Here is a 23,202-nt window from a genome sequence, read left to right as displayed (position 1 = left end):
CTGAAGAAACTTCTTGGATGAAAAGCAAAATGTTTTCGAGGGAAAACAAAGGAAGTCCAGTTGACTTTTGGAAAAAGCACCTTTGGGTAGAATACGGATGTTTGTATGGAGGACACCTACACTGTGCAAATGCTGTATGTACTATTCTGGTGTACCATCACTATTGTAACATTAAACAAGTCAAACTCTTGATGGTGCTATCGGTATGGTATACACAATCCATATTCCCTTGAGCTCTCATAGCAGAGAGGGGTTGTATTAATTACATCATCTTTCCACATATGGGGTTTTACATCACTTTCTCCCCCCCCCCCACCTTTTGGAAAGTATTTTTATTTATTTATTTAGTTTGCCAAACATGTAAAAAAATAACAGGTATAATATAAACATGAATATGAACACAGTAGATGGGTATGAATAAATGGAGACAGTAAGACAGGGGCAGAAGACACACTGGTGTGCTTATCCACACCCCTTACAGACCTCTTAGGCAGAGGTGGGTTGCTGCCAGTTTGGCTCGAATTGGCTGAACTGGTAGTAGCGGTGGCGAGAGGCTCTGCCCACCCACCTGGATGCTTCTGTGCCTGGGCAGAAGCATCACATGTGTACAGGAGCGCATGCGAGAGCGCGCCCGAACCGGTAGTAAAAAAATTAGCAACCCACCTCTGCTCTTAGGAATGGGGTGAAGTCAACAGTAGGCAGTCTTAGGTTAAAATTATGGGGGTTTGGGAAAGTAACAACAGAGTCAGGTAGTTCATTCCAGGCATTGACCACTCTGTTGCTGAAGTCGTATTTTCTGCAATCGAGTTTGGAGCGGTTTACCTTGAGTTTGTATCTATTGTTTGCCCAAGTATTATTGTCGCTGAAGCTGAAGTAGTCATTGACAAGTAGGACTTTGTAGCGGATAATTTTGTGTACTACGCTTAGGTCAGACCGTAGGCAGCGTAGTTCTAGTTTCTCTAAGCCCAAAATTACCTCCAATAGACCGATTAGATCCCACACATTAGGCCTCCTCCGAATTCCATCCACTGGCCAATGCTGACTGGCGACCACCCAGAGGAGGGCCTTCTCTGTGGCTGCTCCGGCCCTCTGGAACGAGCTCCCCGTGGAGATTCGAACCCTCACCACCCTCCAGGCCTTCCGCAAAGCCCTTAAAACCTGGCTGTTCCGACAGGCCTGGGGCTAATGAGCTTTTGTCCCCCCTCGAATGGTATGGTTGTTGTGTGTTTTTAAATTGTGGTATTGTTTTGTTCGTGTTTTTTTCCTTATTTGTACACCACCACCCCTTGACGTGGGTTGTGAGCCGCCCTGAGTCCTCTTCGGGGAAAAGGGCGGCATAGAAATATAATAAATTCAATTCAATTCAATTCAATTCCAAGCCTGGTAGCATAGGGTATTCTGTTGTGAGTAGAGGAGTGGAGTACTCTTCTCGTGAAATACCTCTGGACTCTCTCAATTGTATTAGCCGAGCCGAGGTGGCGCAGTGGTTAGGGTGCAGTACTGCAGGCCACTTCAGCTGACTGTTATCTGCAGTTCAGCGGTTCTAATCTCACCGGCTCAAGGTTGACTCAGCCTTCCATCCTTCCGAGGTGGGTAAAATGAGGACCCAGACTGTGGGGGCGATATGCTGACTCTGTAAACCGCTTAGAGAGGGCTGAAAGCCCTATGAAGCGGTATATAAGTCGAACTGCTATTGCTATTGCTATTGCTATTAATATCCGATATACAGTGCGGATTCCAGGCAGATGAGCTGTATTCGTATATGGGGATTCTCTATCTGTGCATACAGTATATCCTGTGTGGTGTTATCAGGTACAGTGATCATCATTTTTATGCTTTAAAAAAATTGTAAACCCCTGCATAAATCATTTGGACCAATACAGTGTAACTATTTCTATTGTCCTATTTTCCCTTCCATGGAATAGAAAGAGTAGAGGAATAGAAGAAACGGAAAAAAGAAACCCAAACTGTGTTATTTCCCATTAGAGTAGAAATGTTTAATAATAAGGATATAGAAGATTTCAACTCATGAAACTTTTATGATGGAATAAAGCTACTTATAAATTGGCATATTATTTTTGTCTTAATAGACTAAAGGACACACACGGTTATGGACTGGGGAGCCCTACAAGCCATCTTAGGAGGGGTCAACAGACACTCCACCAGCATTGGGAAAATCTGGCTCACTGTCCTGTTTATTTTCCGTGTCATGATTCTTGTAGTTGCAGCAGAAAAGGTCTGGGGAGACGAACAGCAAGATTTCACTTGTAATATCAAACAACCTGGATGTGAAAATGTCTGCTATGACGAGCATTTCCCGATTTCTCACATTAGACTTTGGGCTCTCCAACTTATCTTTGTCTCTACTCCTGCTCTGTTGGTGGCCATGCATGTGGCATACAGAAGACATAAGGAAAAAAAGGAATGCAGACACAGGAAGATGGACGTCGTAGACCTCAAAACACAAAGGTTTCATATCGAGGGCCCCCTGTGGTGGACATACACTACTAGCATTTTTTTCCGAATTATCTTTGAGGTAGCCTTCACGTACATATTTTACTACATATACAGAGGATATCAAATGCCTCGGCTAGTGAAATGTACTGATTTTCCTTGCCCAAATACAGTTGACTGTTTTATTTCCAGACCCACTGAAAAAACTGTATTTACTGTTTTCATGCTTGCAGCTTCAGGCATTTGTATGTTTTTAAATCTGCTTGAATTATCTTATTTAGTGATAAAGTTTTGCATGAAGAAGTCAAGAGGTGTAAATTCACTGCCTAATCATTAGATGTGTCTATTATTGATCTTTTAATTTGTATTAATTGTAAACATTAGTCAACAATACTTCCAGTCATCATGAAAATTGTATGGAACCTTATTTTAATCATGACCCGTCAAAACCGCGGACGACAAAATCACGCTCGACGAAAGCGCGCATTTGATGTCATCACAGCGCGACGAAAAAAATTAAAAATTGAAATAAAAATAAAATTAAAGCAGTTAGGTTAAGGGTTAGGTTTAGGGTTAGGTTTAGGGTTAGGTTTGGGGGGGTTAGGGTAAGGTTTTCGCTTTATTTTTACATTTATCGATCACAGCGCGATGTTTTCGTCGCGCTGTGATGACGTCAAATGCGCGCTTTCGTTGAGCGTGATTTTGTCGTCCGCGGTTTTGTGGTGGAACCATTTTAATAGCCATAATTATATTGTTGGAAGAAAAGAAAAGCCAAGTTTTGCAACTGAAATTATTCCAAGAATGATGCTTCTAAGCAGCTAATTTGTTTTTAATGAATAAATAACATTCTAAATGGTTTTATATTAATTGGCTGATATCCATCTTCTAATTCTTTATTTAGTATACCCCCACAATCCTCAAACACACAATATGTGTCAGGATCTTCCAGTATTACATTTATACAAAAGGCTTGGATTTAATTGTTATGTTGGCTGGTTTATTGGACTGTGAGAATATACTTAATTCAGGACTTTGCTTGTTATACATATTGTTGTTTGTTTAACTGTTAATAGTATGAATTGCTGTTTCATAACCACTGCTCCAGTTATTTCACTTATAATGGTGATATTTTTACTATATTGTTTACTCTTAACTAAATTATATTTCCCATACCTGGACATTTGTTGTTACTGGAAGAGTTAAATAATATGATGTGACCTGTAGTACTATGCTTAATAAATCTATTAATGACAATTAAACTGTGAAACAGCACTGGTAGTTGTTTGAAATGTATAAAAGCAACACTACTTTAGTAAACATTTTAACACCATGTAGAAGTTCTTATTTGGACAATGGGACAAAGATAATCTAGTGAAATAGCCTGGCTTTAAGACCATAAGTATTTATACATTTTATATACATGTACATCAAAACTATAATAGAAATTTAATTTGCATAGCATACGGACTTAGAATAGTATACCTGGAACAATTTCAGCACAAAAGTAGAAATAAATTAATAAAAATATGAGACCAGACATTCAAGTGTTTCAAAGAACCAGGAAAACTAGTAACATTCAGAAGAAATAAAATCTTGAGCTTAATAGCCTTAAGGTAAAGGTTCTCCTCTCACTTATGTGCTAGTCATCTCTGTTTCAAAGCCTATCCGAAGACGTCTCTGTGATCATGTGACCAGCATGACTAAATGCCGAAGGCACACGGAACACTTACCTTCCCACCAAAGATGGTTCCTATTTTTCTACTTGCACTTTTACATGTTTTCGAACTGTTAGGTTGGCAGAAGCTGGGACTAGTAATGGGAGCTAAGGGTTTGAACCGCTGACCTTTCTGATCGACAAGCTCAGTCTTAGCCACTGAGCCACCACGTCCCTCTAATAGCCTTAATGGACCGTAAGTTACAATAACAGTTGCTCTTGGATTTTCAATCACTAAATAATGTGGTCCCCTATTCTGTTCATGCCAGAGGCACATGTTTAAAGTGCTTCTAGGTTAAAAAGATTAGCTAGTGGCATCACCATTGCCCAGAGGTCTCTTCATATCCTTGTCAAGGAGCTGGAGCAAGTGATGGGAGTTCATCCCGCCATGCAGCAGCACTCAGGTCTCAAACGTGGGCTTGCTAACCTCCAACCCAGTGCCCAAACCACCATGTTCCAAGTAATGTGGTTTTAGAGTGCAATTGCTTAGCAATGGCATTTCCAGCAGTCCTGTTGCTGTCATTAAATGAGGAACATGAGTCATTAAGCAAAGATTTCCTAACAACTTCTTGCCAACCTCTATCAAACAAAATCAATGAGGAAGCAAATGCCAGGTGACTCACAAGGAGAAAGGTGGGCAGGTAAGTGGATGCACGTCAGGGCCAAGCCCAAAGACAATGCAGCAAAATCCAATCAAGTCCAATCCTTGTTTTGCTTATACCTAACGGACAGAATCTTGCCAAACTAAAGCTATAACCTTTTTATATATAGTAGATATTTATTGAGAGATTCTAAGGATTGCCCAGTATCTTAATCTGGGCATCTGGGGAAAGCTCTGTGTTGCCAAAACTCTCATCCACTGATTCTCCAGGTGCACATTTCATCACATTGTTGCAGTGCAAGTGTGGTCAGGCAAGTAGTGAGTTCTCCAGAGGGCAGGAGGGGACGTGGGAAAGTAGAGGGAATGACTTACTGGAGAGACTTGCAACCTTTTCTTCCCGCTTTCCTGTTGACTTTCCATGCTGGAAGACGGCAGAGAAGATTGCAAATTGCAATTCCATGACTATGGGTTATTGCAACCATTGTAAATGTGATTGCTAAGGACCCAGATAATAACCACATCACTGTGGGGGTGCTGGAATGCCCAGATCTTTGAGGAACATTCATAAGTACCACTTGATCAGCATTATTGTAACTTCACATAGTTCCTAAACAATGGGCATTAACCGAGGACTAACTACATAGCTAATTTAAATAAATTGTTTCATTTCTTGTTGCTATTTATACAGATTGCAATATTCTTCCTTTGTCATTCACCAGTTGATCAGCCGGCCAAATAACTGGGAAACAGGGGGACATAGTTGCTTCTCGTTTTTTCCCAGTCAGTATGAGATAAAAAGGCCAATTTTTCAATCTAGCAGCAAGGGAAGACTTGTTGCTCTCCCTTAATTTCCAGCAGCCCTTCCCAAAATCTTTTGGTGGGTGGACGCAAAGGAGAAGAGGAATGAATATGAATGATATCTAACAGTTTGCTGCACAGTGGCGTTTAAAAGTTTGCGAATCTTTTGAATATTCAGTATTTCTGCATAAATATGACCTAAAATGGAATCTGTTCTCATTCACCTAAGATACTTGGGGTTAATAAAGTTACACGTCCATAGTTAATATTAATATTTGGATAGTTTCCCTTTGCAATAAGAAATCTGTTAATTGCAATTGTTCCACAGGTTTTAATGGGCGTCGGATCACAGCTCTGGCATGAAAACAAATGTGGTATTTAGCATGTCCAGACTTAGGACAGTTGAAGATCGTTTTAAAACTATCGCCTTGGGTGAATACAGGTAAAATGCTTTACATCATAATTTCCATTTTCATAACTTCTGGAATTAACGTCTCAATCTTGCTTTTATAAATATTCCAGAATCAGTTCAACAGAATACAACTTTATGAGCAAGAAGTTACCTAATGAAGAACACACACAGTTTTAAGCTCATCAAAAACAAAATATAGACATTAGCTTGATTAGCAATAAAGGAGAATATTTGTAGCTCAGGGTTGAAATGTGGGGACCTTGGTGCTCTCTGAGCTTGCTTGTTTTCTTGCAGATGTTTCATTACCCAAACTAGGTAACATCATTAGTACTAGTGAAACTAGCACTGATAATGTTACTAGTTTGGGTAATGAAATGCCCACAAGAAAACAAGCATCAGGGTGCACCAAGGACTCCTTATTAGCTGTATAATTGTCAAAAAATCTCTTATAAAAATTAATATCAGGAGATAATGTTACAGGGTTTGAGGTGCCACCACAGATATTCTGTTCCCCTTTTGCTATTTTCCTAATCTCCAATTGCAGTTTAAGGAAGCTTAATGTAAGGTATTAGGGAAAGTACAATCCTTTCGGGTATTTATTTATTTGATTTAAATGCTATATTTCTGTACTGGCCCATGCCCAACCAGTTACATACTACTCCAATCTGCTAATTGTCCTAAATCAGAAGATGGAATCACATCAGAAAAGGAAAATGGAACCCAATAAAGATCCATATTTGCAAGTTGTACTGTACACTTGAACGTATCATATTAACAGGTTGGTCACTTTATTGTAAAGTTTAGGAACCATGCTTGGAGCCGAGGTGGCGCAGTGGTTAAATGCAGCACTGCAGGCTACTGCTAGATCAGCAGTTCAGCGGTTCAAATCCCACCGGCTCAGGGTTGACTCAGCCTTCCATCCTTCCGAGGTGGGTAAAATGAGGACCCGGATTGTTGGGGGCAATATGCTGACTCTCTGTAAACCGCTTAGAGAGGGCTGAAAGCCCTATGAAGCGGTATATAAGTCTACTGCTATTGCTATTGCTTGGTTCTTCACAGACCTGATATACAAAATAGTGGCACAAAGGGAGGCAAGTTATCTAGTTGTGACATCACCTCATTGATCTCTAGTGTAGATTTGGCAGATCTGGCTGACTAGGAGGGTATCCCCATCCTACCTCACTGCTCCATGTGTTTCTCTCCCAAAGCTGCACGGCCAGTGGAAGTGGACATCCATCCCAGATCTTCCGTTAAGGTTATATGATAGCTGCACTCTCCTGCTAGAATCTCCAGACAAGTTCAAAGTCCAAGTCAACAAAGTACAACCACAATCATCCTTTGACATATTTATTACAGAGGTAAGGTAAAGGTTCCCCTCGCAAATACGTGCTAGTCATTCCCGACTCTAAGGGGATGATGTCTGTTTCAAGGCGAAGAGCCAACGCTGTCCAAAGACGTCTCTGTGGTCATGTGGCTGACATGACTAAACACTGAAGGTGCCCGGAACACTGTTACCTTCCCACCAAAGATGGTTCCTATTTTTTCTACTTGCCTTTTTACGTGCTTTTGAACTGCTAGGTTGGCAGAAGCTGGGACAAGTAACGGGAGCTATGCAGCGCTAGGGATTCAAGGAACAGGAGTTATGCAGCGCTAGGGATTCGAACCACCAAACTGCTGACCTTTCTGCATCCCCTATTATAGAGGTAGTCCTTGCTTAACATTTGTTTAATGATTCCTTAAAGTTATGATGGGACTGAAAAAAAGTGACTTCTGACCGTTGCAAAGTATCTATGACCATGTGGTCACTATTTAGAGTCTTCCCTGCTGGCTTCCACCAAGCAAAGTCAATGGGGAACACAACAGAAGTTTGCAAGTTGCAGTCTCACTTAATCAGTGGGTGATACATTTCATGGGCTCAACTGCAACTGTGCCATCATAGGTTGGCATGGCCATGCAATATTTCACTTAATGACCACTTTGCTTAGTGACTGGGTTGCCAGTCCAATTATAGTTAAATGAGCACTACTTATATTCCTATTGGCATCGGTTTAACACAAGGATGGCAATCTTTTGGGACCTGATAGCTTTCAACAGTTTTGCATGTGAAAGGAAGCAACTAGAATTCCTGAAACATAAATAGAAAAAAATTACTACTTTAGATTTAGCAACGTAAAAAAAGGATTTCACCTCTAATTGTGGCCAGTCAGATATTTCTAAGACATACAGAGATGGAATGAAAATATTGTATTAGAAGGCAATGCTGTATTCACTACTGCCATCACTGGTGTGCTTGTCTTTATACGTATGTATGTATACAAAGTCTTCATTTAGCAACCATAATTTGTTGTTAAGTAAGATAGGTTCTAAGTGAAATCATGACTTTGCTTATGATCTGATTTCAGCTTATCTTTTCTTTAGAACCATGGTTAGAATGCAGTATTGTAAGTTAATTCTGCCGCCTGCCAGCAGTTCAATTCTGACCAGCTCAAGGTTGACTCAGCCTTCTGAGATCAACAAAACGGGGAGCCAAATTGTTGGGAATGATTCGCTGACTCTGTAAACAGAGAGGACTATAAAGTACTGTGAAATATAATTCTAAGTGCTCCTGCTATTGCTTTACAGAAATGCAAATGTTATAAATGTGAGGTCACAAAGTTACTTTTGCATCACTGTTGCAACTACGGTTCCTAAACGAGACAGTCAGTACACACACAAACATACACACACTTATAAAAGGCAGTGAGGGGTAATAATTGAAGGGCTGAATTAGGCACAGGGAGATCCAGAGACCCTTAAAAATGTTTTTGTCACTTCCTTTTCTCTCATTCTAGCGGTGAACATTATAGAATCTAACCAATCAAAATTCAACAATGCAATTTGCTACCAAACTTTGGTATTAAAGAATACCATGGATAATAAGGGATTTTAATAAAAAAGTCCACTTTTTTCTAATTGCATCCTGCACTAGTGTAATTTCTTCTCTCTTTTTTTTTGTTCCTTGAAGTTAAGAAACCAAGTAATCAGGAATACATAGGGGAAACATTAAAAGAACTTTTTGCATTGCATTTTAGTTCACAAAAATGCTGCCTAGTGCTTTGAATAAAATAAGTACTCTGAGTACTTATTTACTTAAATAAGTAACCCAGTACTTAGTAACCTAATACTCTTGAATAAAAATAAATTAAAAAGATTGAACTTCCCCCACTGTCTTTCCTCTTTAAGAAGTCTTTATTAATGGCATTGGAGCAAGGCTGACAAACTTGCCGGCTGCAGGCTGGATGCATCATGGGCTGGTCATTCCATGTCCAGTTTAGCCAAGGGGGGGGAAGTCCTGATATATCATATGACACTGTCCTGACAATGCGAATTTGGCACCCTTGCCTTTGAACATAAATAAGGAAGGAACATTTTAATGACACATGAGGATGAGTATTTGGGTCCCTGGAAGGCTGAGCATGTGTATATAAGCACCCTCTTGCCTTAAACTCTTGTTTATCATGTCTCTTGACCTGAGAAAAAAGTGTAAAACAAGAGAGACATTGCAAGATTATTCACCTTAGTTAACAGAAGTTTATGATCAATACTCCTGTAAGGTAGAAACTTTAGGCACTTGAATACATGCAAATCTCTTTCTGTCCTTTAGGTCAGGGGCCATCAACCTTTCGAACCTCAGGGACCACTAAATTCATAATTTTAAATCCCGTGGACCACTAATATGAATTAGTGATGGGATGGGGTCCTTCAGGCATTTAGCTTGGCCGCCTGTTAGCGGAGAGAAGCACCCAGGTTTGCTGTTCATTGCAGCTAGGAATCTCAAATACGGCCAATGAATGTTTGTCTTGTAGCAAGCACAGGCGCTAGATCGGCCCCCTGCAAACTCTGTCTTTTGAGGAGCCCGGCTGAAGTTTCACGCACTGGTCACTGAAGCGCCTGGACTCCCAGGGCGGGAGGAAAGGCCTGGAGCGACTAAAAAGGCAGTCAAACTAAGTGCCTGAAGGACCCCATCCCATCAGTGAGCAGGAATAATTGCTTTGGAGGGCTGTATCCAGCCCAGAGGCCAGTTTGAAGATCCCTGATTTAGTGCAATACAAAAAATTCAAAAATGCAAAGATTTTACTGCGGACCATCAGTGGTTCACGGATCACCAATTGGTAACTGCTGCTTTAGGTTATCATCCTAATTGATTAATTTAAGAAAGTACCTTCAAAATGCCCAGCTTTATAGCATGTCTATAATCTGCCTTTAATCCTCCAAAATCTTCTCTTTAAATATGGATCAACAGGTTATCATACTATAGATCTTTGTTTCAGAAGTCTATCTCTTTTTAATTTTGCAAGGAAGATTTTTGTAATATTTAACCTGTAAAATCTAATCAGGTTATGATCAGGAAGTGCTTTCTCATGTTGCTTAATTGGTTTGAGGCAATTCCTAAAAATCAAAATGCTATTCTCAGTAATAGTACTTGAAGAGATCTTTGTTAAATGGGGTTGAACAAATATTCATCCTTAATAGCTCTGTTCTTCAACTCTTTTTTAAAAGATTTTTTTTTTTAAAAAAAAATGCAGGTTAAAATCTAGATTAAAATCAAAATTAATATGATGACTAATAGCCTAATTCTGGAAGAAACTCATTCGAAAAGCGCTCCCACCCACCAAAAAATGCAATCTGGATGATCTGAGAAAACTGCAATATGAAGGCGGAAAACTGAAACCAGATGAATGGGGGCCAATATGATACAGGTAGTTCTCGATTTACAACCATAACTGGAGCCAGAATTGGATTGCTAAACCACGCAGTTGTTAAATGAGTCATGCCTGGTTTTATGACCTTTGCTATGCTGTTGAGTGAATTGCTGCAATTGTTATGTAAATCAGGTAGTAAGCGAACCCAACTTCTAACATTGGCTTTACTTGTTAGAAGCCATTTGGGAAAACTCATAAACGGCAATCACATGACTGCAAGATGCTGCAACTATTATAAATATATGCTGGTTGCCAAGCACCTGAATTTTAATTACATTCAACTATTGTAAATTCCCTGTAATACTGATTGATAGTTATATTAGTTATCTGACTAACTTTGGATCTAAGTCAAGGTTGATTCAGCCTTCCATCCTTCTGAGGTTGATGAGGGCCAAGCTTGAGGGGTGGGGGCGGCATTATGCTGACTCTTGTAAACCGCTTAGAGAGGGCTGTGAAGCCGTATCTAAGTCTAAGTGCTATTGGTATTGCTATTTGGATTTTGAGATTAGGGTGGATAGTAAATACTATAAATTGATGGATGGATGAAATATGAAGCTCATGCCTCTTCTTTATTGTTCTAGAAATGCAGGGCATGGAATTTTAGTCTTAAATTAGTGGAAGGCACTTGTTAGGGTAGACAATTATAGATGAAGTTTCTTACTTTCATACAGTAACGTATTTAGAGAAAGGCTAGGGAAATTAGGGCTATAGGTTTGGGCTGCAAAAATCCAGATATCTCTTAACATTTTGCTGCCATCTACGGGTAACAGGGATTTTTGTAAATCAGATCTTTTAAATTTAAATTTCAGTTCTCTCTGTCACCAGATAGAAGGGAATTTTAAGCAAAATCTTAATGAAGCAAATCACAATACTGCCACCTACTGTTTACCAGCACAATATCCAAATCAGTGATTTATGAAAAGCTAGAAAGTAGACAAAAGTGCGTATAGTCAAGGCTATGGTTTTCCCAGTTGCAATGTATGACTGGGAAAGTTGGACCATAAGAAAGGCTGAGTGCCAAAGAATTGAGGCCTTTGAACTATGGTGCTGGAGAAACTCCTGTGAGTCCCTTGGACTGGAAGGCAATCAAACCGGTCAGTCCTAGAGGGGATCAACCCTGACTGCTCTTTAGAAGGCCAGATCCTGAAGATGAAACTCAAATACTTTGGCCACCTAATGAGAAGGAAGGACTCACTGGAGAAGAGCCTAATGCTGGGAAAGATTGAGAGCAAAAGAAGGGGAAGTCAGAGAATGAAGTGGCTGGATGGAGTCACTGAAGCAGTAGGCATGAGCTTAAATGGACTCTAGAGGATGGTAGAGAGGAAGGTCTGGAGGAATGTTGTCTATTGGATCACGATAGGTCGGACACAACTCCGCAACTAACAACAATAGAAAGTAGACATTATTAAACACCTAAGGTTTCTACAAAATCAGAAAGGATTGGGCCATATAGTAAAAACTTCCTTTGCTATTATAATACCCGTAGTCTCAATGCACAAATCCTGACTACACACATGCACACAAATAAATTAGCATCTTAAGATCCTTGAGAAGAAATCTTAAAGATTGGGGTTTTTTAATGTCCTAAAACTCTAAAAAATTTCAATTTTTTCCTTTGCAAAGTGGAGAAAAGCATAGTGGTGAGTGGGGGAGAAAATTCTTTTATGAGCTGTACAAAGCTCCATAATCAGTGCTTTTCAACTGTCAGCCATTAAAGCAAAGAAAAATGAATTGTGCAGCAAGTACCCACCAATCTTTTTCTTTCAAATACCCCCGGCATTTACAAAATTTAAGTTTTGAGCTTTTATTTGCATGAGATGCTTTGAAGTGGAGCTTCTACCAAAGTATTTCATAAATTGTAGGCTCTGAACCTGCCTTTACATAAGCACATAGATCATCTAACTCGGGGGTGTCAAACTCGATTTCATTGAGGGCTGCATCAAGGTTGTGTCTGACCTCAGAGGGCTGGGGAGCATGGCCATGTGTGTGTGTGGCCAAGGTGGGGATGGCCGGGGAGAAGGCGTGACACGGGACTCGTGTTGGGGCATCTGTGGTGGCCAAGTGCTAAGACAGGACTTCCCTGAGACCATCCCTTACTCTCATTATAATCTCCTTCCTTCCTTCTTTTCCTTCCCTCTTCATTCTTTCTTCTTCCTTCCCCTTTCATTCTTTTTCCTTCCTTGCTCTCTTCACATATTCCCTTATTTTTCTTTCCCCCTTCTCTTTCTCTTTTCCTGTCCCTTCTTGCATGCTCAAATGCAAAAGGGAAACATTTTTCCTTTTGTTTTTAGTTTGTTTTGCTAGCCCTCTGCCAGCTAAAATGAGGCTCACCCACCCCAACCGAGCTGCATTTTTACCCTGCCCAAGCTCCGTTTTCGCTGGCAGAGGCACCATGGGCCAGTCTTTTGCTGTTCCCAGGCCGGCCCTATGGCCGAGATCTAACCACCCTGCAGGCTGAATCCGCGGGCCTTGAGTTTGACACCCTTGATCTCTCTGCATCAGACAGGCCATGATAGAAAACAATAATTAAGGAACTACAGATGCAGGTAGAAAATTGTGCCTTGTGAATACTTGCATGCCATGTAAAGGCAGCCATAGTATTAGTTCAGCTCTAAACATCTACAAATATTTATGAACCTTTTTGAGCCATTTCATCTAAAAACCCCAGAACAACCAAAAAGAACAGCCAATGTGGATGACGAACATTTTATGGCTTTTGAAGGTTTTGAAAGTATTATGCGCTTAGTTTTGTGACCATTATTAAGCTGCCGAGTCTTCTTTTGAGGAGGAGCAAATTAAATTTTATTTTTTTAAAAAAAAAATTAGACAGTAAAACTGGAATAAACAAACAAAATCTTAAGAAACGGAGTGGAAAAAGACAGCATAGCATTAAATAAACAAATACAATTATATACAGAAAGTTAACTACACATCAGCAGCAAATTCTGATCATTTTTACTGCAAAGAACAATTTTCTCATCAAAGAGATGTGCCAGGCAATACTCAGCTTGATGCACACACATCGCATTTCTGATAATCTAAGACACCACTGCCTTCCATGAGCCTTATTCATTCTGTGCCCATTTATCGCAATTATCCTAACCATGGAGCACTACTGCCATGTATACATTGTGCTAAGCCAAACCAAGATATCCCCATGATGGATTATCGTGCTATGTGAATCAATAAGTTATTCTGCATCGGGGGGACTAACCATGGCTACTAAAACCCAGATTTTTCTAAGTTTGTAACTAGTCTGAAATTACAAGTTAACAAACTTTCTTTTTCAATCAGGTATACATCTCCTGCCATGGTTAAAGCCAAGTGAGGGTGAGAGGGTAGATCATGAGATTAGAAGCATTACTTTTGTTACTGACTAAACTTACATGTTTCACTTTTGTGGGATTCATACCTTGTAAACTTACATTGTTTTTTTCTTCCTCTTAAAAATGTAATTTATAACTAAAAGTCCATTGTTGTTAAGGGTCTATTAATATAGCTATACGCAATGCTATATTTCATTTGAAGAAATACATTTTGTCCGTGGTTACATAATAAAGTTATACATCTTGTTTTAAATCCACGCACAAATGGAACTCTTTAACAAGGTTAAAGGATTATTGCGCATATAAACTTAAAAAAGCTGCCGTTTTGTTATTCTCATAAATACAATATGATAACTTTAAAGGAGAGCATCTGGTTTATCCTGATTCAAGGCAGTAACACGTGAAGCCCGTATTCTAGATTAAAGAGTCATATATGGCAGGGATTAAAATGGGACAGTACACATGCTTGGTACCTATTGGTAACCATGCATGTTGCACTATACAGTGGAAACCTGAAAACATGTTTATTTCTCAAAACATATACCCAGAACCGCAACTGAAGGAGAATTGAACATAGATTGATTAAAATCCCTCCATTAAAAAATAAATTTTAGACACATCTCAGCCTCTTGTCTAAAAGTAAAAAAAAAAGGAGAAGTCCCTGAGCTCCAAGTTAAGGTCAGCTGTACATGTTTGAACTGTCTCTTTTTGTTTAGTATCATATCAAAAAAGTTTGAATTTTGGCCTGAATACCCTTCAAAAACTTGGAAGATTGTTATTGCTATCTAAAGAAAATGTTTGAGATCAAAGTCTAGATCAGTGTTTCTCAACCTTAGCAACTTTAAAATGTGTGGACTTCCAACGCGGTTGGATGAGGAATGCTGGGAGTTGAACTCCCCACAACTTAAAGGGTTGAAAAACACTGGTCTAAGATTGATCTTTGATGATTAAGGAAGCATATTTTGCTTGACTAAATAATCAGGGTTTGGAATCAGTCCACCATCAAGATCCATGGACTTTTTTGGGCACGGAAAGCACTAAAATATTTGATGTTTGAAGGATACATCTGTACCTCGGTTGCAATAGATTTCTGATCCATGCTTTTATTTATATATAAATAAAGAAATTGATGGAGGCAAGGATAGCATTTTCAAGTAACAAAGTCAAATTGTCAGGCCTTTCCCACCTCCCTGTTGTGTGAGTAGGAGGGTAAATTGCAATATTATACCATTATATTAACTGTTTCAGCCTATACTTTTTCTTCTTTTAGTACTTAATTTGATGTAATAAAATACTGCAATAAAAATAATACGTTAGCTATTTTTCTATGAGTGCATTTAATTGATACTAAATAAACATAACTTTTAATGCCTACTGTAAGAATGGAATAATGGTCATAAAAGAACTGCAGGGGAAAAAAAGATAAACAGCACATTTCTAGTATGGATCTTAACAAGCACATTTTTTCAATATATAATCTTGGGGATTATTTTAGCATGCTATCAATACAGCTAACATTTAAATCTCCATGCAGAGTGAAAACAAGGGGATATGTGCTTTTTGACTTAACATTGTTCTGCTATGATTTTGCGCTGAACGCCCTGATTGATCTTTAAAAATCCCTGCATAGATACTAGATTTTGATTTCCACAATAGCTTCAAAAGATCTCTCTCTATATTTAGCTTATTCTGGTTTCAATGAGGTTGCTTTCTCTCCAATGTTGCATGCTTTTGGAATAAAATGGCATCCTTGAAATGACAAACGGCTATCACTTGATTTTTTGTTAGCACAGTCTTAAAACTGAAAACGCACACATACACACACACACACACAAATAAGCATGTGATATGTTGCTTTAAAATCTGTACCACAAATTAATGTTAATTTTTTTTTAAAGTACTACAATTTTGTGGCAAAAGCATTTGCATTAATAATAAAATACTGCATTGTGGTGCCCCTTCCCACTTCCAAATGCCCCTACTAATTCTGGATGTGCAGTCATTCTATGCAGAATATGCATTCTATCACAATATTCTGGTTCAAATGAGTGTTCACTCCAAGAATCTAGCGTGTTTGAGACTATATAAATCTGCCTCCGATTGGTCCACTGTTTATTAAATGATGGACATCCGTAAGATACTTGTTCAAGAATCATCTTTAATGTGAAACTGTTAGCATGCTAAGTATTTCTGCACTGCACTGAAGGAAACATGTATCCAATAGTATATAACCTAAAAAATGGGGCCAAGCAACAAGCAAATACAATTGTATAATTCTTATATGCAAGTATAGGATTATACCAGAAGCTTCAAGGGAGGATATCAATATCCAAAATCAGGATGGCGCTCCTTCTTCTCATACAAGGAAGCTGGATTTTGACTCGAATACACTACTGGTTCTGTGCTGGGACCCCAACCCTTTCCTTTGCACTGGTGCCTGAAAAATCAATCCTTCAAACTTCAGGAATTCTCCACGACTGTACTCCACAGAGAAATAATGAGAGGCAAAAAAAAAACCCCTACTGTACGTCTCTGAACTCCTTTCTCTTTGTGCAAGGCAATTCTGGGTGACTACTTACAAAAGGCAAAATGAAGCTGCATCATTTGTGCTGAACTTGTCGGAATTCTGCAGTAGCCATTCATATATAGCTCACATCTGCACAAGAAATATTCCAGATGGGGAGCAATGATTGTAAAGAGTGAAGAGAAATAAATGCATAAGTACATGCAACAAAGTAAGGATGTCGTTTACAGAATTGCAGGTATTTTTAAATGCTGTAATCTGTTAATGAAGATACAGCAATTTCCAGCAGTGGATGTCAAATTATAGAATTTTTGACCCCCAAAGAGGTTTCTCGACACCTGCCCATCTTTTCGATGCTAATTAAACCTGTTTTTATTTCTTCCAATAAAAATTATTATGCTATATCGCTGTTAAGTTTTATCTGGCTGCTGTACGCTATTTATTTTTTGTTGCATTTGTTTGATTTATTTTGGGATATGCCTTCCCTGTGAATATAGTGAAGAAAAGCATAAAGAATATTAACAACATAAGATAGATGTACATTTTGAATTTAAGTAAAAATTCAAACCAAACTTTGCAGTATGCATCCTATCCAAGGGCGAAATCCAAATGGATACATTTTCCCCCTCTTGTGCTCTTGTCTAAAATACACTGTATTTGTAAGTTCAAATTCAGAGAGTCACAAGGAAAGATACTAAGATTTTCTTTTTTTAATAAGAGCAACCCAGAAAAGTAATTTTCACCAGCATTGATTCACATTACAGTACATCAATATTAACAGCATTCTCTTTTTTTTTCTATTTTTGGTACATAAGATGGAACCTTTCTAGATAACCTCATAAGGCATCAGTAACTAAGAGTAAAAAACCTATTAGTTTACAATTTATTTAAAAAATTCGGAAATACACAGCAAGTCCTAAACTTTAGTAGTGCTATCCATACACAACTACCTGATTTCAGAACCCAGTTAAAAGCCCCAAATCTTTCAAAGAAGCTCTGCAACAGTGATGTTGTGCAATTATGGATGTTGCTTACTATGACGCCCCACCCCTCCCACCCCCGAATATTACACATGGCACATTCTCATTCAAATTTTGCAATGTAAAAAGTTACAAACATATCTAACCAAATAAATAATAATTAAAAATGAATGTGTTTTGTTAAAGTATCCTAAAACCACTATGCAGAATAATGGCCGTTTTCTCTCACAGATTATATACATGGTAATACCCAGCAAAGGGTACACTGCTACAAAACATGTTAAACAAAGAGTAAACTTGAAATGTTTTTTTTTTCCATAATAAAAATCTAGCAGCTTGACTAGCTAATGCTGTTGTGTTTCCTTGAATTTGGGAAGTGTTTAATCTATATCTTCATCCAGTTCGTAATTGTCTTTATCATAAATATCTTTTACTAAAAGAACCCGTACAAGCATATTTTCCAAAGTATTGCGGTCCACTGAAGTGGAAGTGTACCAAATGGGACTCTCCGAAGTTACTGGGCAAGCTGGCTGCAAATAGAACACGTCCATTCTCTGAGTGAGATTTGACGGGCTGAAAGGAACAAAACAAGAGCAAAATTAATAAAGGGCACATATTATTTTAAATTATGGTCACTGTAATAACCTCACTTTAAAGCAGGGGTGTCAAACTCAAGGCCCACGGGCCAGATCTGGCCTGCAAGGTCTGGCCTGGAACTAGCAAAGGACTGGCCCGCGGTGCCTCTGGCAGCCAAAATGACCCCCCCACACACACACACTGGCAAAATGCTGCAGGAGGCCGTCCAAGCTGAAAATGGGGTATGGAGGAATCCCATGCGGCCCCCACTGCCCTTCCGTTTTGGCTGGCAGGGTGCTGTAGGAGGTATCTGTCCTGTCTCCCCCCTCCCGCCACCATGCCCCAACTGGCCCATGGAGGAGATCTGCAATGCTGATCCGGCCCTTGAAGAAATTCAGTTTGACACCCTTGGTTTAAAGCATAATATAAAGTAGGTTAGAGCAGAAGGAATATTTATTTATCAGACAACAACTATTGACTTTTTAATATCAATGAAATATTCACTTCATACAATCTGGATTTCCAAAATACTGCTATTATACAGGTAGCCCTTGCTTCTTCTTCTCAACTTCCTCTTTTACCGCTTTGGGTGAACTGCTTTGGATGAAAAGCAGTTTCATCGCAAAGGGCCAGACCAGGAGCACCTTGTGAGCAGAAGGAGGAAGCGGATTATTGGTCAATTGGGATGGAAGAAGATTGTGGGCGAGAGAGTTCAAGGGCACCCTGAAGTTGTAAATGTAGGCAAGCAACGTGATCACGTGACTACGGGAGCACCACAATGGCTACAACTTCAAAGACCAGGCCTAAATGCCATTCGATTAGCATTGTTGTAACTTCAAACTCTTGCTGAAAGATGGGTATTAAGTAAATATCTGTATAGATTTTGTTTTCCTGCCATGAAATGGTATTAATTACTGACATAATAACCCTGTTTATAAAGTCAAGTAATTGTAATTTGTAAGTGTAATTTACATTTTGTTCAGTGGAACAATTTGCCTCCAGAAGTTGTGAATGCTCCAGTTTTTAAGAACCATTTTTAAGACCAAGGTCCCTTCCAGCTGTTATTTTACTTACAATGTTCTACTTATTAAAAACTTCCTAATGTGTCCGGTTCTCCCTACATTGGCTTTTTAGAATTAACCCAAAAGTTGCTGTTCCTATAATAGCTGGTTTCAGGTGATCTGTGCCTGAACTGAAATATACTTGTTGCATGTATTTTGGACTGTGTTATGGGAACTGAAATGTGTAAAAAAACAAAAGAAGCATATTTGTTCTGGCAAAAGTGGTCTGGTTAAGAGCAAACGAAAACCAAGGACATAAATGGCTGAGAAGATGAGGCTGGCCTGGAGGGATGCTGGGACCTCAGCAGTGGTGGCTGTTGAGATGGGCATACAAGTTGGATGTGTGGGGCATATAACCGATGGCAGGGGCTGAAGGGTGGGGAGGCAAGGTTGGCCAAGGGGATATGTTACTCTGGGACTCTGGAGGGAGAAGGTGCTAGGATAAGCAGGACAGAGAAACGGAAGATGCTGGGAGGATAGGGAGAACAGTGCTGAGAGCTGCTAGAAGGATGAGGGGGTAATGTACTTAGCCTTCTTACCTAGTCTGGATTTTGTTTGCTCCAAAACCAGGAGGAACATAAGAGTAGTATAGGTTTTGGGCTGTTAAGCCTGAAAGAGCTGCTAAGCATGAAACAGGTTACTAGGTGTGTAAACATTTAGGACACTTTGCAAATAGGATTGTTTAGTACAATATATAAGGATGTTGGGGGATAAGATCGTTTAGCAGAATTTTCACTGAATATGAGTGATGTTAAAATTAATATGTAGTTTTACGGCTTCTTTCCTTTGGAATGTTTTCAAGTGCCCATTGATAAAAATTGTAAAATCCAATGAAAAATAAGTTCACATATAGACACAGATACAATTAAAATGTTTTTTTTTTAAATACCTCCTAGATAAATAGCATTCAAACATTTTCACAGGACACCTAGAAGGATCTGCGATGTTTTCCATCTGTTCAAATACTGGCTCATCGTCTTCATGTTTCCTTTTTCCAGTGGTAATTTTATCTTCTTTTTTAAAAAAGGAAAATAATACAATATGATTTTTGTTATTGGTTTTATTTTAAAAATACACATATTATATCACAAAGGAACTGAATTAAATACAAGAACAACAGCTATAATGCTGTGATGTTGCAATCACTGTCTTACTTGAAAGGAAATTCAGAAATATTTTTTCAGTAATGTATCTTTTTTCAGTTAAGTATATTTTTTCAGCAAATAATTTTAAAGTAATTTTAACTGTGGCTTTATCAAAGAAAAAATGAAAAACCTGAGTCCAAGTTCCAATTATTTTCCTTTCCTGAATGAAGACTCTATCCACACAAGTATTTTATCTTACAGAATAAGCTGAGAATCTGATTTTCTACATTTCATTTAAATTTGCTATTTAAACTAAATATATTATTCTAATTAATCAGTCTCTGTCCCAAGCTGACACACAATTATGTTATCTTGGCCCTCAAAAGTTAGTAAATAGTTACTTAGCTTACTTGTTTTTAATTCCACTAATACTTAAGGATGGCTTGTTAAACTAATTAGTCTATAACAAACAGACAGACAGATAGACAGACAGACAGACAGACAAACAGAGACCAATACAGAATCAATCTTGCATTATTTTACTTTCTTTCCAGAAGCTATGTAAAATAGAGCCCTCTGCTTAAGGTAGAGACCAGTAGTCTCTTCCGGATCCCGTTGCCACCGGTGCAGTGCAACGGGGCCAGGCGCCCACCACATGAACCCACGCAATGCACGCATGCGCCTCTGCGATGCTCCAGCTGCTCAGAGCGTCACGCAGGTGCCATGCGCTCTGTGCAGATGTGCGGAAATCCCGAAAATTTCAAATACTGGTAAGGAGCATGGGCGGGGGATGGGCCCTCCGGAGCACCGTACCGGAACGGTACCTGGTGCTCCCGGCAGGCACTGGTACACCCGTACCGGGGCGCACCAGTCGTAACCCACCACTGCTTTACAAGTAGGGTAACTTTGCCACTGGAACAAAAAGTTGCAATACCTTCATTATCTGTTCCGCACAGCGAGGAAACCTGATATCGAAGACAAGCTTTGCTTTCCATCGTTAGAGGATTCTTCTTCCAATGCCTATAAACAGTGCCAAAGGAAAGTCTTAAGTGCTGCTCCACTGTTTTCAGACCAAAATACTTCGTGTTGAAGTAGAATAGTGTATTTAGAAGAGCAGCTGGAGAATGGGATCCCAGCTGTTTAATATTCCAGAGATAGTCCTCCTCAACTCGAGAAAATATCGAACCTGACAGGCGAAAAAGAAAAGACTTATAAAGAAACAGACCTAAACAAATCCAACATAAAAAACCTAAGAAGATAAAAAAAGAAGCTATATTAATCTGAAAAACATGTGAAATATTTAAGACCAAGTACCTTAGCCCAACAAATTAACTAAAGATTAAACTGTGTTTATAAACCCAACATTCTTTACATCAGTGTTTTTCAACCTTGGCAACTTGAAGATGTCCGGACTTCAACTCCCAGAATTCCCCAGCCAGCATTCGCTGGCTGGGGAATTCTGGGAGTTGAAGTCCGGACATCTTCAAGTTACCAAGGTTGAAAAACACTGCTTTACATAGCTTATAACAACTAGTCATGAATTATTCTGGTGTGAATTGCTTAAGGAACATAAAGCCAAAGACAATAGAAATATAAAAACAAGAAAAATTACCATCTGGAAGTATGCTGGGCTGCCAGCTTCTGAGTATTTTATTTATTTCCTGCATAAATGTATGATAATTAGTATCCAAAAAGATATTATCTTCTCGATTGCTTCCATTCAGGTACTATAGAAAAGGAGGAACATAAAAATTAGTATATTCAAACTAAAGAAGATTGCCAAACTGTTTTTGATCATTTGCATGCATATAAAAAATAATTGCATAAGAAAGCAACCTTAATTTAACTACTAATTGGCTTGATCTTTGTGAAGGATTTGGGATTCATTCAAGGAAGTAGGGAGTGATTTTTACACAACCTCTCATTCTATTCCAAGGATCAATCTCAAGTCAATCAAATCAATCTCAAAACACATGACTTAGAGGAGCCTTTCTTAAAAACTGGCCAGGGTTTGTTATAAACCATGATCCTTAGATAGTGTGCAACAAAAAGCTGAAATTCGGGGAGTGTAAATGAGAGTTTTCCAGCCCATAAAACAGGGGTGTCAAAGTCGCATCATCACAGCCTCTTCACATGACGCACCATGAGTTTTTTCTCCTTTGATAAACCCGGTGTGGGCGTGGCCAGCATGTGATGCATCTGGCCCACGACCCTGAGTTTGACAGCCCTGCCATAGAAGAACAGGAGTAGAAAAAGAACCTGGATTGTTGTTGGGGGCAATATGCTGACTCTGTAAACCGCTTAGAGAGGGCTGAAAGCTCTATGAAGCGGTATATAAGTCTAACTGCTATTGCTATTGCTATAAGCCTGGGACCTGCTTCTGTTCATTTCAACCGATCTACATAACATTAAACCATGGCTTGTAGAAGGTGTAAATGCAACTAATATTTCAACTAATGATTCTAAGTTCTGTCAATCACATTTATTTGAAAAAAAAAATAGCAACCACATGCAGTTTATCTAATATTTAAATTACTCACTTCCTGAATCCCAAGACACAAATAATAGATACTGTCAGGTGCATAGTTTTCTCCGTTTGGTCTTCGGACTTCATTTACAAAGTGTGCCAGCCCAAAATTTAGCTCAGTAGAAGTATGTGATATAATATCTTCTTTCAATTTTACTGACTTTGCTGTAGTGGGAAATGTAGGGTATCATGTAATGCTGTCTCTTATTGATAAAATAAAGCACCCAGCAGATGAGTACAAAATAAAGGAAACATATTCAAAAATTGCAAACATCACCATAAAAACCTCTTTCAAACATAAGACATACAGTAAGGGCTTTTCACTTAAAGTATTGATTTCTACGCTATGCTTAATGCTTCGTGACTTTGCAGTAATTGTTCCCATACAATGACCTCATTTGA

At 39.0% G+C, this 23,202-nt stretch overlaps 2 protein-coding genes across 5 annotated transcripts in view; one reads left to right on the top strand and one right to left on the bottom strand.

The window, feature by feature from the left end:
• Positions 1 to 2,110: 2,110 nt before the first annotated feature.
• On the top strand, positions 2,111 to 2,791 carry LOC116510491 (gap junction beta-2 protein-like). Its single transcript, XM_032220078.1, has one exon. It carries the CDS (start codon positions 2,111 to 2,113, stop codon positions 2,789 to 2,791), a length of 681 nt encoding a protein of 226 aa, XP_032075969.1.
• A 14,419-nt stretch (positions 2,792 to 17,210) lies between these two features.
• Positions 17,211 to 23,202, bottom strand: part of ZMYM2 (zinc finger MYM-type containing 2) — a 76,238-nt gene continuing 70,246 nt past the window's right edge. For all 4 annotated transcript variants that reach the window (XM_032219544.1, XM_032219547.1, XM_032219546.1 and 1 more), the window contains 5 exons: positions 22,814 to 22,965; positions 21,886 to 22,000; positions 21,208 to 21,459; positions 20,078 to 20,201; positions 17,211 to 18,124 (listed from right to left, as the gene is read on the bottom strand). In XM_032219544.1, the coding sequence (XP_032075435.1) occupies positions 17,932 to 18,124; positions 20,078 to 20,201; positions 21,208 to 21,459; positions 21,886 to 22,000; positions 22,814 to 22,965 (836 nt within the window). In that variant the 3' untranslated portion in view covers positions 17,211 to 17,931. The remainder of the gene's footprint in view (positions 18,125 to 20,077; positions 20,202 to 21,207; positions 21,460 to 21,885; positions 22,001 to 22,813; positions 22,966 to 23,202) is intronic.

This window comes from Thamnophis elegans, chromosome 6, assembly GCF_009769535.1.
Source record: "Thamnophis elegans isolate rThaEle1 chromosome 6, rThaEle1.pri, whole genome shotgun sequence".
In the NCBI taxonomy this organism is placed as follows: Eukaryota; Metazoa; Chordata; class Lepidosauria; order Squamata; family Colubridae; genus Thamnophis; species Thamnophis elegans.
Note: the sequence above shows the minus strand (reverse complement) of the source record. Positions and strands in the feature narration are given on the sequence as shown.

What these genes read in the sequence shown, in the direction of transcription:
- LOC116510491 (XM_032220078.1), top strand. Translation starts at nt 2,111, where the DNA reads ATGGACTGGGGAGCCCTACAAGCCATCTTAGGAGGGGTCAACAGACAC.